The 14,545-nt window shown below is 35.4% G+C and overlaps 1 protein-coding gene across 1 annotated transcript in view; it reads right to left on the bottom strand.

Annotated features, from left to right (window-relative positions):
• Positions 1-14,545, bottom strand: part of ABCA12 (ATP binding cassette subfamily A member 12) — a 155,074-nt gene that overhangs the window by 42,178 nt on the left and 98,351 nt on the right. The window contains exons 21-26 of the mRNA XM_014558903.2: positions 12,403-12,582; positions 11,514-11,829; positions 8,693-8,807; positions 2,220-2,549; positions 951-1,020; positions 728-862 (exon numbers count right to left, since the gene is read on the bottom strand). Coding sequence (XP_014414389.2) covers positions 728-862; positions 951-1,020; positions 2,220-2,549; positions 8,693-8,807; positions 11,514-11,829; positions 12,403-12,582 — 1,146 coding nt within the window. The remainder of the gene's footprint in view (positions 1-727; positions 863-950; positions 1,021-2,219; positions 2,550-8,692; positions 8,808-11,513; positions 11,830-12,402; positions 12,583-14,545) is intronic.

Below are 14,545 nucleotides of genomic sequence, written 5' to 3'. Positions count from 1 at the left end.
CTTTTAAAATTCTTTTTTAAATAGCTTCATTAGGTATAATTATATACTATGAAAGTTATTCATTGTAAGCACAGGGTTAGATGATTTTTAGTAAATGTATAAAGTTGTACAAACATAACCACAAGCCAAACATTCCAATAACTCCAAAAACCTCCCCAAGCCCTTTGCAGATAATCCCTGCTCTCACCTAAAGTCACAATCACTTATCTGCTTCTGTTTCTACATATTTCTCTTCCATAGAAATTTTATACAACTGGCATAGAATAATAGTCTTTTATTCATTTACAGCATCAAAAAATGCACACATATAAATAGGGCTTAATGGAAAAACTCCTAAGCATGTTAGAAGTTTTAGCCACTTGAGACCTAGGAGGGGAACCCAACTAGTCTTGTTCCATTAGAATCTGATACATTCTCTTTAGAATTAGGAGATTTGATTTTTGCCTTATAACATTGTACTCCCCTCAAAAACAAACAAAACACTGTACTCCCATTTGGAAAGACTGGACTCTATGCTTCTTAATTCATCCCATCCTTTAAAGGGACAACAGAGAAAAAAACTCAACAGTACATTATCTCATCCTGGACATTTCTGGTTAGTTTTGGGATTTAAGTATTTCTTTTGGAAATGATATATGGCAAATCAAATATTAAAAAAATATATGTTAGCAGATTTATAATGATGGCAACCATAGAAATCATATATCTGTAGGAAGCATGTTCATACCTGGGAAAACATTCCTAACATACCAAGCAATAAGGAAATAAATGAAAGAATCAGCTAGGATTAGACAGCATAGCCAGCCAAACGAAGTGGTATCATCCTGAACTGGGGAACTGTACATATTCTCCCACTGAAGACCTACGAAGTGAACACATATATTTACTTTTCTGTGAGATGTGTTGCAGGTATGAAAGATGAAATACAATTTTAAAGAAAGTGAACCTACCAATGCCCTGCTCCTCATACCGTGCAATGTATTGACTCGCATAACTGAAAGCTGTTGGGGACAGCAGGCTCTGTGAAGAAAATCGACAGCAATGACAGTTCTTGTAGATTCTGTACATTTCACCCAGAGGGATCTTAACATACTGAAAACGCTGGGCATTTATATAGATTAAATTGACACTAACTCTCCAAGCATATTTAAAAATACAGAAGCTCCTCATCAAGCATGCTACAACTCTGAAAGAGGAGGAGATGAAGTTGCAGAAAACAAAAGCAGGGAATTGATAACTTGGACAATATTTGACAAAAATTCTGTATATCTATAAATTTATTAAATGTTCCTTAGCAATTTATAAAATCAGTAATTATAGGGCATTGCAATGTTAAGACTAACAAATGAAATGTTCACGGCTAGAAGATGCTTTTACTTTGTGGATTGACTTCAAGTAATAGAAGTATTATGAATGAAAATATAAGAAAATGTCAATTGACTGAATACTTATAAGGCAACAAATTAAAAATTTAAATATCATTTAAACCGAAGGTAGTCAGTGTCAAATGAAAGTTATTTATCACTTTTCATTTCCATAAACAGCACAGTTTTAATATGACCCTCAGACAACGATGAGCTTTACTTCTGCTTTCCAAATTTCAGTCAGTAATCTTAGTATTTTCATTAAAATTCTTAAATTAATTTAGTATTTTGAATTGAAAAAGTAGAAAAGAATTCAAAATTGATTATATGCTGTCAGTGACCTGTCTTTATGCTTGTATGTCATAATGTATGTCATAAAAACCATGAGAAGTATTCATCTATGAGAATAACGCCAATGATATAGGTGCTAAGATATTTAAAGAACTGGGCCAGAGAGAAGTCAGAATTCTTGATGGTCTTCAAAACTTGATATATTTCTTTTTGTTGTTATTGTTAAATGGAAGTACTTGGGATTGAATGCAGCACCTCATGCACGCTAAGCATGCATTCTACGAGTGAGCTATACCTCAACCCACCCCCCTAAGAATTATTTCTTAACAGCATCACACATTATGGCTTTAGAAACTGTGGGTGAAAGTTTTCTTTTCATAGACTTATGCTTGTTTGGTAGATGATGATGTAGGAAGAATCGACTCTCGTTAGGACAGTTAAGCACACCTTGCAATCATTGAACTTTCAAATTTAGGTAAGTGTACTTTCATTCTGAGAGACTAAGCACACAAAAAGGTCCATTCTTTTCACACGCTGACCATTCAGCTGTGACAGCTGACTTACCATGAATACTTTTATTACATAGCTCAACTCATCCTCAACTGTAACCAGAACAATAAATGGAAAAAAGGCAATGATGTAGATGAGGCTTCCAATCAGAGCTGCAATGTTGGTGTTGTTGAAGAAGACACTGATCAGATAGCTCATGGCAATAACTGAGAAGCTATAGTCCGAAAAGTACAGGAACAAGATGAACCCATCTGTTTTAGGAAGAATATCGCCAAACTTGAGAATAATGATGAGGATGATGATGGTGACCAGTAGAAATCCAACACACTCTATAAGCCAGGCAAAAAAGTGACTGCAGGAATTCACACCCATCATCTTCATGTACTGTAAAAAGGGGAAGGTGTTAGCTGCTTCTCAAGCTAATATTCTCTCAAATAACAATTATTGCTGTACCATTCCAAAATGTCCATGAGACTCTTCATATACACGGAACTAGGCAGTTTAATGATTTACTTAAGTCTAGTATTTGTCCACGCCTGCTACGTGAAATTAATGTGACCATTTATTCCAGCCCACCTTAGACTGTATGCTCCCAGAGTGACTCAATATAATGAATGATTTGGATGGTGAGGTTTGTTTTGTTTTTTGACACTTTCATTTTATCACTGGTATCTGAGTGATATCTCCAGATTAAACAAGTTTAGAATAGATCATCAAAATTTATGGTATCCTCTGCAGAATTTTACAACATGAATTTGGCATTTGTGTAGGCATGAATATTTCAAGCTGGTGAAAGCCCATGGTTTACTTCAAATTCATTGTAGAAACTGAGACAATAAAACTCCATATTTTTCACTAAACATTAATGAACAACACAATCAATATTCATATTCCTGAGAGAAACAGAATAGACCTGATTCTTATGAATTTAAAACATGAAAACTTTGAAGAGAGACTTTCTGCCTTCTGGCACAACTTCCCCATCCTTAAAATCGCTGATAGGCGGGGTCAGGTTTGTCATCTTTGTTTTCCAACAAAATGTCCACGAACCCTAAATGAATGCATGTATCTCAGATAATCTACACTTCTCTCTCAATTGATATTCTTTAATAACTCAGTGATATCCCTAAAGGCCAAGGCACTCCACCAAGATAGAAAAATAGACCAGCATGAGGTGTTTGTGGATTAATTCAAAAGGATTCTGATCTTAAAAAAAGACAAATAAACATATTTACAAAACAGAAATAGACTCACAGACATAGAAAACAAACTAATGGTTACCAGGGAGGGAAGGGAGTGGGAAGGGACAAATTGAGAGTTCAAGATTTGCAGATACTGAATACTATATATAAAATAGATAAACAGCAAGTTTATACTATGTAGCACAGGGAACTATATTCAATATCTTGTAGTAACCTATAATGAAAAAGAATATGAAAATGAATATACGTATGTTTATGTATGAGTGAACTATTATGCTGTACACCAGAAATTGACACATTGTAAACTGACTATACTTAATAAAAAAAAAAAAAGAAAGAAAGAAAGAAAGAAAGAAAGAAAGAAAGAAAGAAAGAAAGAAAGAAAGAAAAAATGGATTCCGAAAGATCTAAAGTCTCCAGGACCTTAGTGCCTTGAATTCGGTGACTTGACTTTGTACCTGGTTTTTAGTTTTAACAACTTTTGATTAATGTGAAGTTTATGAATCTAATATTCCATTCAAAAAAAAAGAACAAAGAAATGTTCCACTAATGGCTTTATCATCCAATATTTTTTTGTAAAAAATCAAGGATTTTCAATGCTTTCCCCCTTTAAACCTAACTTGTTTAGGAAAAAAATAATAGGGAATGTGCCAAATCCTTCACTCCACAAGCAAAATAGTGAATTTTACTTTCTGCCTTTGCAACTTAGCACATTTTGATAACTCTGCTGCTCCGGTTGTTACCATGGAAACAGCTACCTGACTGCCAACAGTCCAAGCTGTGGGCCTTAAGCTAATCACCACTGGGGAAATCCTGTGACTTTCCCTCTTAACTTTGCCCTCCTCCTTACCCTCTACTCTCCCTACTGCTTCTCACCTTCCTGACTCTGCCACCCTTTGCAATACAAACTCAACCTATGTTTCCACAGGAATAGAAGTGAGGGTCAAAGTTTAAAAATCAGCATGGAGTGAAGATTCACTATTGAAGGTTTTCTTCAATTGCTTTCTATCTATCATTGAAAAGAAAACTACATTTTGGTGTGAAAAAGACCTCACAGATCTTATTTTAGCAATTATTTCCCTGTACCCTACACCATTTGAGAAATCACTGTGTCATGTTTGATGACTTCATTTCAGAGATACTCACCAATTCAAATGTGGTCATGACATGTTAGCTCTCTTTGTTTACCTTTCCTGTTATTTGCATTTTGAGGTTTTTACTGAGTTTAATGCTTATCTGAATATAATTGAACGGGGGAGTTTTAGAACCTATATAACTACCCCAAAGCTGATATTTACTGCCTAATTTCATGTGACCTATACAAAAATATTTCCCTTCCAATAGCAATGTATATCAGTAGGAGGCAATGTCAATAAGGCAAAGATAAAATATCCAGGACACTATCAAGGACATGAAATAAAGCTGCCTTTTGTGTATAAGTGTGTTTTCCTTCCTTGACAATTGACAGCTTCAGTATAAAACATTTATATAACTAGAAAATTCTCCATTCATAGCCTTGTTAAAAGATAATTTAGCAAACTGAAAAACCAGGACTGAAGGCGTTTGTCTCTGTAATTTTGAAATTATCAAGACTTAAGATCAGATTTCTAGTCCCAAGAGTTGGTAAAAGTTGGGGACTGATCACTGTTTTTTATCAAAACAAATTGAGTTAGGTGCTTCCAGAAGTGTTTACTACTTAACATTCTAGCATCAAACTTCAGTGTTAAACTTTAAGATTTTGTGCCCTGAGAAGAACAGCTGTTATTCATGAAGAGAAAAAGCAGTAAAAGCATGTAAGTTATCCATAAATTATCCAGATTCACGGCCAACGTGGTGATAATCAACAAGATTAAACTTGCTAATGGAAGGTGGCCCACAGAGAATGGCTGGCTACGCTCTCTTGGATGTTGTTAGTTCCTCCTAAGAGTGACAGATTCAGGTGCCAGCTTTGTAATCAGAGTCACTCGTCTCAAGTCTCCCAAACCTGCTGGAGCAATTCATCAATAGCTGATAATCTGTTACTCAGGAAAAGCCCTTTGCACAGTGTAAAGTCTGCTACAGTTCTTGGCAGAAAATAATGAGAAGAAAGAGATTCTGTACGATTTTGGATAAAAGTGTTGCCACATTTAAGACACGTTTATGCACTGGGATTGACACTAATGCTGTCAGGAAAAGAAATCATAAATATGTATATATTTACTTGACAGCAATATCTATTTAATTCTTGAATATCAACCATTAGTTAATAAGAAACAATACTTTATAAATCAATTTTTATATTCTATTATAGATATTTATATTATTTTTAAAAGCAAGATATAAAGGATATCATGACCATTATTTGGAATATTCCAAACTCTCACTGGTAAGATGGATAGTGTATATTAAGAAGACATTAAAAAAACTGTAAAGTGAAGCACCCCAGGACTACAAACTCTTGCATAATTCTTGGTAACCCCTCCGCAAACCACAGATATTTCAGATTACCTGTCTGAACTGAGAAAGAACAACTCCAAAATCTTGTCTCCAAATGTATATAAGCAATGAAGACCCCATAATTGACTTATATTAGAGCAAATAGATGAAACTAACCACAAAACCAAGAAAATAATGTGAAAAACTACTCTTCTGTGTGATATAAAATCAGCTTTTGTATAGTTTTAATATTTTAATTTTAAAAAGCAAGGAATGCAGAACAAAACTGCATTTTTGAAATAGTGTTTTTTAAAAAGCTACAGGCTTAACTTCATCAATAAGCTTACTGGGCATTACTATTTGTGCCCAATCATACCATACAAAGGTCAAAGATGAATGGCTTCACTGAAGTAGCAACTGACCTGGTTTCCCTGCCTAGATGTGAGAACAATTACAGATGAAAAAGGTTTTTTTTTTATACTTTTTTTATTCAGTTGGAGTGAGAAGGAAGAGGAGAATGGGCAGCTTCAGACCTCCACGAATATTAAAATGATAGTATTAAAAAGAGATCCTGAGTCGCTGGTGATCTAAGAGATTATCCATCATTATCTTCAAAAGTCCTTAAGAATCTATGCTACTAAAGTAAAATTGTGAGAGGGAAGGTCGCTATGACATGGAAGAGAGCTGATTGTAGGTCAGGACACTTGAGTTCTGGATGCGGATGTATCATTAACTAGCTCATAGTTTTCAGCAAGTCACCTCTCACTGTCTGGGCTCAGCTTTCTCCTCTTTACAGAGAAGGAGGTTAGTTTCAACCTGTGGAACTGTGGCAGTGAGGGAGGCTGAGCAGGGGCATTAGGAATTTTCTACTCATTCCACACCTACTTCCATCAACTCATCTCACAAATAGACCGTATTTCTTTGAATCTAGGACACTACTAATTTTAAGATGTGCCATTATTTTACATGCCACTAAGAAAAAAAAAATCACTACCAAATAAATTATGACGGCTTATCAAATACATGTCAGTTTCAGAGGCTTTAAAATGTGAAGAGAAAAATCATTATCTTAGAATTGATAAAGAATGAATAATTGAATGCCTCTTCTGTTCTGGCAGTGAGAAAGTACATTCTGGAAATATAGTGTGGAATGAAGTCTAGATGATAAGACTCAGAAAGTTTAAGGAATTGGGCCCAAGTGAATATGAACTGGAAGACTCAAAGCCTGATTTTTTGATTCCAGGTTCAGTGATCTTCCACTGTGTATCTTTACCCCCAGGATCAGGTGGTTAAATTTTGAAAGTAGATGCCTTCACAATGAAAACACAGAGCTACCAAACAGAAACTACTTCATCAATAAAAATGTCTTTCACATCTTCTATTGAGAAATAAAAGCTCTTTATCGTGTTTGATATTTTTTTGTGGCATCCATAGATGCATTCAGAGAGTACTTTCAAACCAAAATAATACAGTGTGTGTATTTTATACATACAAATATATGTATTATATATATAATAGACACATATATTACACACATATATGTATATATACACACATATTTACTGTGCTTCAAAAATTTTTAGGTAGATATTTATTTTGAAGTAGAAAAGAACTTAAGTGTCTATCACAGTTTTCTACTTCAAAGTTTTCCTTTAATTCGTAAAGATTTACTTCTGAGTACCAGAAACCTGAAAGAGAAATATAGGGTAGGAGCTTGCAACCAAAGTTATGGTCCAGGGCATTGATTCTAAACTGGGATTAAGGAAACGTTGTACACAGTCCTGAATATAACAGGGCTTAAACCAGTTGGTGAGACTTCTACCAAATTATAACTGAAATATGAAAATGCAGCTGAGGATCATTCAGAATTCAAACAGAAAAGGCAAGAAGGATAGGTTCAAACGCTAGGCCGACCCTGGAAGCCTGATGCTGAGCTAACAAAAACAAGAAGCAGTAATTTGTACCTTGTGAGGAGAAATAATCAACTGCTTAGAAGCATTGGCAAAGTAAGTCTGAAAAGTACAAGCAGGCTAACAGGTGACTCTAACCTCATTATTTCAGACTGTCAGCCAGGCCTTGCAATAATTATTGTGCCCCAGTTGTGAAATGTTTCTGTTATCTTTTCACTCCATGACTAAGTGTAAGAATGGGCTCATTACAGGATGAGATAAAATAATTTCTATTTCAATACAATCCAAAAATCACATAATGCTTTTTCATAAATTCTAAAGAAAAGTGACATATTTTGGATTTGGAGATAATGACAAAGAATATGTTCAAGAGGGGAGCACACTTTACATCCCATGTCCCCTCTTCTGCTGCCATATTATCAATGCAATCAGTAGCATAATGTGAAATTCTTAAGTCTCCATAAATCACGAGTCAGTGGGAGATAACTGAAGGAGACAAGGTATATCAGAAAAAGAATTTGCTTCTTGAGCACGGAAACAAGCCATATGTCTTGTCTATGTCCATGTCCAAGTCCATATCTACATCTATATCTGTATCTGCATCTGTATTTTCATCCAGACTCATTAAGTTACTATGCCAATAAGTTTCCTGCCTTAATAGTTGTTATTATTATTACTTAAACTTCCTCTGTTAAATCTTGAGTCTTATAGGTAACTGCTTGGGCAAACATTGCTCTTAGGATTACAAATTGCACTCAAATTTTATTGAGAATTATTCAGATTTTGTTTTTCAGAAGCACTTACGAATTCTATGTAACTTTTTAAGAAAATAGAATGTTGCCATACTAGCTGCCTTTAAAGATTCACAAAATATTTTTTTTATCTAATTCACAAGGTATGGGTCAGGCTTTCTGAGCCTGTGAAAGTGTGATGATAATCATAGTAATTAATTATTATACAGACAGAACTAATTTATAATAAGAAGAGATTCTCAACTTACCTCATGAAGCCGGAGGTCTTTCTCATAAACAAGCTTTTTTACAAATGCAGCTATAAATACTACCCAGGCAACCATAAGCACAATTGGAAGAGAATAAGAGACACTGGTTAGGAAGCTGTAAGAAAAAACAAAAACAAAAACAAGAAAACAAAAATCCAGTGACCAAGATGAATGTCACACTTGCAGACTGTAATACATAAAGAACACACTCCCTGTTACATTGAAAGTATACTCTTATTTCGAAATTGAGAATAATTATTAATGTGACTCCTTTATGAAGTGTGAAGCTGACTTAACAGTAGACCCATTATTTTCTTGCTTTAATGCTACAAGAGTAAAACAGTTGTGGATTGTTAGATCAAATTTCCAAATTGTTTTAAGTTTATTTGAGTATGTCCTGTTCAAGAAAATAATTATTATGTAAATATAATTGCAAGGCTCTAAACTCCATTGTCTAAACCAAATTCCTATCTAAAAGGCAGATTTAAAATCAGATGATGATTGGTTTATCTAGCTAAAAGCTGTATCTTCCCAAATTACTGTATTTATTTACTCTTTGGAAGCTCACAGTTATTATTAAGCCAAATTCCCCCCAAATGAAATAAAATAAAACTCAAAATCATCTGATTTAAAATGTAGACAAAGAACTTGAATTCCTGAAAATAATGCTCTAGGAGATGTTTCATAAACAGTATAGAAATGCTTTTTCTGGTAACATGCTAAACTAGAGGGTCACTGGAAGACTTCATATATTCCTGAGAGGCCAGCCCAGGATACCTGAATGTTCAAATGCAGTGTTTGTCAGAGTTAACATGCATCAGGATCACCCGAAAGGCTTATTAAAACAGATTTCTTGGCCTCACCCATAAGCTTCTGATTTATTCTATCTGAGGTGGGGTGATGAATTTGCATTTTGAACAGTTTCCCAGGTGATGCTGATGCTGCTGATCCAGGGACCATCCTCTGAGAGCCATGGTTCTGACATTAACCACTGTCTGTGGGCTAAGGCAAAGGAGCAGTTCTTAAGGAGAGAAACTCTAAATTGATCTGTTTTACATATTAGGCTCCACGTAAGTTTTCACTTGCAAAAACATCCCAAGGCCATTTTCTTTTTGATCTATAAGGCCAAGGAATTAACTTGAAGTTCCCCATGAAAAATGCAAATATTAATGGAACATGACCTCATCATCATTCATTATCACTTTAGCATCAGGAGTGTATCACCATTACAGAAATGAGGGATTTTTTTTTTTTTTTTTGTAGAGAAGGAGTGAAGGTTGGGGCCACATCCAATTTTATTGGTTCCTGGGAAACTATCTGGCACGGGGAAAGCACTTAAAGAATACTTGTTGAATGAATTTTGTCTTGATTCAGGTCCAGCTTTGATGCTGTTTCTGGCTCTAGAATTAGGTAAAGGCCCTCATTCATTAATAACAAATCCCTGCTTATGTTTCTTCCAAGGGATTGTGTATTTTAGGTTTAGTATAGTATGAAAGAGAAAATTCTGGTATTGTAATCAAAAGACCAGTGCAGTACCAGCTATTCATCTTTGGGCAATTTACTTGACCTTTCTGGATTTCAACTTTTTTTATCTAGAAAGTGTGGCTGATAATACCTGCTCCTACTTTATGAGGTTGTTCGGTGGAACAAACAAGATGACATATGTGAAAGTACTTTGTAGGCAACAAACACGAGGCATTATGTTCATACTGCCACGAAGAATGAAGAGTACAGTTACTTTACTCTTAAAAGAAACATCCAGGTAACCACCATCCTAGGTACTACAATTTACAAGGGGAAAAAAGTCAGTAAAACAATGAGAATTTTCACTTAAAGACGGCAGGTCTTTACTATTCATGCAAGCCGGCAGCTCACACATGGTTTAGGCAGCAAGGTCCTGACTGGCTTCCATGATAAGCACTTAACCTGGACAACCAGCCTGTCTCCCAGTATCACAACTGCACAAAAGGGCTACATGACCTTATCTCATCTATAGCTCTTGAAACAGCCAAAGAAGACAGAAGCAGCGATAGAAACAGAAAAAAAAATCCAGACCCATTTGACTTGTCTATAAACTGTAATAACTGGCTGAATAACAACTATAGTTTGTTTAAGGTAATATTCTGCCCCAAGCTTGGTGTAGGAGAATGAGCTTGAAAAACTTGGTCCTCCGACTTTCTTTTTTCACTGTGGTCAGAGTGGAGGAGCCATTCAGTGCTACCTGACTGGCAAATTTCTTAAACATTTAAATTTAGTTGTCTAAAAGCATGATATTTACATATTTTGTTCATTTAAAAAACCCACTTTAGATACAGGTTCCTACCAAGTGGACTGAGAATACATGATAGTTTCAGATAGCACAATACTTTTCTTAAAGGGTCAATCAATAATGTGTTTTATTAAATAGTTTTCTTAAAACTGACCCTGCACTCACAGATTTTTAATTAAACTTGAGAGTTGGAAGGGATTTTAAGATTGCCTTGTTTTAACACTCTCATTTGACTAGAGAAAAGCAAGACCAGTAGAGAGTGAGTAACATCAAAATCATGCAGCAATGCGCTCAGGTCTGGAGTCCAATTCTCCTAATTTTGAGGCCACAGTCCTTGGAAAGCTAACAGTTATGATGAAGAAAACATGGATCATTTGGTAAAAACGATACCATCATTTGGGTAACAATGAGCAGCTACAGTGAGTTGTGCCCTATACTGGGGACTTTCTCCTGGAAACAAGCATTTGACAAAGGTTTGGTGAACATTACTCCTTTCACCTGATACATGTAAATGAATGAAAAGAAATGAATTCTCAAAAAAAGTGGACGTACTTGTCTTTCATGTAGCAGGGATAGGGAATTGCTTGGACCTGGACTGCTATTTCCTGGGAGTTCCTTCCAGTCTGCAATTCAATGATGGCTCTTTCAATACTATCCTGTAAGTAGATAAAAGCCCGGCCATAGATCTGGTTGTGTGATGGAGAATTGTGTGGCCCTGGGGCCCAAATCTTGGTTCTTATTCTTCTTGTTGTCTGTGAAGTCTTGAGACTCATGCGGATGGTATATTTTACAACAGGAGGAATAGAGATGTTTTCAGAGTCATAGCTTCTGTGCCGGCTTCTATTGGAAGGAAGCTTAAAAATAACACCTACAAATAAAATGGCAGCAACATTAGAAAGGTTATTTTACGGTTGACATTACTCATTGTTTGGAGGGTACACATAGGGGGCAGCCAAACAGGCAACTGAGTTAGTAATGTGACACAGTAAGTTCAGACTTCTAATTTACAGAAAAGATGGCTAATTGAAAGTGACAACCTCAGCGATTCAAAGCAGGAGTTTGAGAATATAATCACAAACTAAGTGGCCAGATTAAATATGTCACTCTAAGCCATTTACTGAAATTAAACACACACACACACACCTTAAAATGAATAATCTTGACTGATTATGAGGATGGACTCAACTTCACCCTGTAACTATGCAATCCTTCTCAGTTTTAATTTTAACCATACCAACAAAATTAAACGTATTTAAGGCTCCTCAGACAATATGGGTGGTTGACTACATGAAAGGTTCTCATGTCTAAGGACATCAGAGGGGAAAATGCCCTCCCCCTCACCCCGGACTATTTTTCTGAGTTCTGGATGAAAGAAGTGAGGGAAGAATTTGGCCGATTTTAGTACAAAGAGAAGCTCAAATTCTGGAGGAACAGCACTTACTTCCAAAGAGTTCATTGCTCTTGTAAAGTCTTTTAGCCTCTCTCTCCATTTCATCTATGCTTTTTGCCGCCTGAATACGATCATATAATACACAGGAGGAAATATTTACTGTCAGGGAAGACAGTGTGTTAAGATGATCAATGAGGTCAATGCTGTTCTCTAATTTCAGCCTTAGAATATCTAAGGAGAGAAAAAAACAGACACAAAGCATGTTATCATGTTGTATTATAATGCTGTTTTTGGTAGTAATGAGACAAAATATAACTTTTTGATGAGTATTAAACCTTAAACTAGATTGTAAGGAATAGGAAGTTGTAGAATTTACTCTAAAAATATCTAGTACTCTACATCTGGGAGAATGTGACCAGTTGTGCAAATGTTCATTGAGATAATGTTGAAGTAGTTACAGATACAGTAAACCCAAGTACAAAGAATGAAAAAACAAATTCAGAAGTATATTCTGCTACAATTTAATTAACCAATGACTAAAGGTGAATAATTTAAAAATATATATCTGCATTAGTTAGGAAGAAAACTATAAACTAGAGGTGACAGTTTTGAATAAATAGAAATGCTTGCTTTGTTCACGGAATGTGAGTGTAGGAATTTAACCAAGGAAAATCTATGGAGAGTGTGGAACAAATAAACTCTATCATTCAGTAAGTTGTGCTACAGAATAATTTCTTAGGAGACCGTGCCAATCTATGCCACATAGTTACAACTTTCTAATATTGTTTGATTTAAAACCTTATGAGAGTTGTCTCTATTGATACGTGTATTAATCTAGACAAAATGATCAAGATTTTATTTCAGGTAATTATTCAGGAAGAAAGAGAATTTAATTGTTCCTTAATTTCATGATTCCTTAGAAGGAAATTGACTGAGACAAGGGTAAATATAAAATTGCAAGTTAATAAATCACTTGGCCAATTAAATTTTCACTGACTTGGTCATCATGCATACGGAGAAGGCTGTGAATATCATAACTCCCTCTTCACAGAACCTAAACATGTCTCTACCATCATCCAATAGAAGACTAAACTTCTCACAGAGGGCAACTTCTTAAAAGCATCTCTCATTAGAATTTGAAGTGAAAGGTTTTGCTTGATATAGATGTTGGTGGGGGAGGGGTAAAACTGTGGTTGAACAGTGGCCTCCAGTGGCCATTGGAAATCAACACAACAATGGCAGATGGAATCAAAGAGCTATGGAGTCAGTGCCTCCCCAATTCAAAGTACATAATATCTCAGCTACTAAGTTACATATACAATTATACAAACAGCAAGTCTCACTTCTGTAGTCATTTTAACCTTATTTTAAATTCTAAAATTCATCTCCTATATCCAAAGTTAGGAAAGAAAAAAAATTATATAAGAACCTTGTAATTTATCCCTGATACTTTGATCAAATGTTCCTTATCCAAATGACACTTTTGGAAAATCAATCACTAATACTTTTCTTAAATAAAACTGGATTGACGAACATAAAATGCATACAATTATACACAATATAAATGTCGGCATAATTTCTCCCCACTGGTTTACAACATGAATCATTTAAGTCTCTGTAGTGCTGGGGAGGAGGAGGGGCACCTGCTCTACTGCTGCCAAATTCTGATGCTCTCAATCCCTTCCTCATGCCCATGGTTGCATAGCAACAGGGAATCAGACACAGACTGAATTAGATATCTTACATCCCTGAGGTTGAAGGTGGGGATGTGGCAGAGGGAATGCATAGTTCAGACAGCCTTCTTTGATCTGCTTCAGCATGTTCCTTTTAAATGGCCATGAGAGGAGGAGTAGACTTTGAATACTGATTTAGGTTTATTTTTCTTTTGAGTCTCTGCATTGTCTTTGTTTGCTTTTGCTAACTTTATAACCTCTTCCCGTTACATTCTGAGTTAGTCAAAGTGATACTGAGGTCAGTGGAGATAAAATTATAAATGTAGCCAAAAAAACCCATTTCATCTTCTTTTGTCCTTAAAGACTTGTTTTTCATCAAGTTACCAAAAAAATCACATCCTCTTGTAGCAACTTACCTGTGATTGAAGGACAAGCTGCATTTACATGGAATATACTGCATTATAATTATTGAAACTAGCTACAGACACTGGGTATCCAAATAATCATTAGTACTTGTAACT

The sequence above is a fragment of the Camelus ferus genome, chromosome 5 (assembly GCF_009834535.1).
Source record: "Camelus ferus isolate YT-003-E chromosome 5, BCGSAC_Cfer_1.0, whole genome shotgun sequence".
Taxonomy (NCBI): domain Eukaryota; kingdom Metazoa; phylum Chordata; class Mammalia; order Artiodactyla; family Camelidae; genus Camelus; species Camelus ferus.
This window is presented reverse-complemented; position numbering and strand designations above follow the sequence as displayed.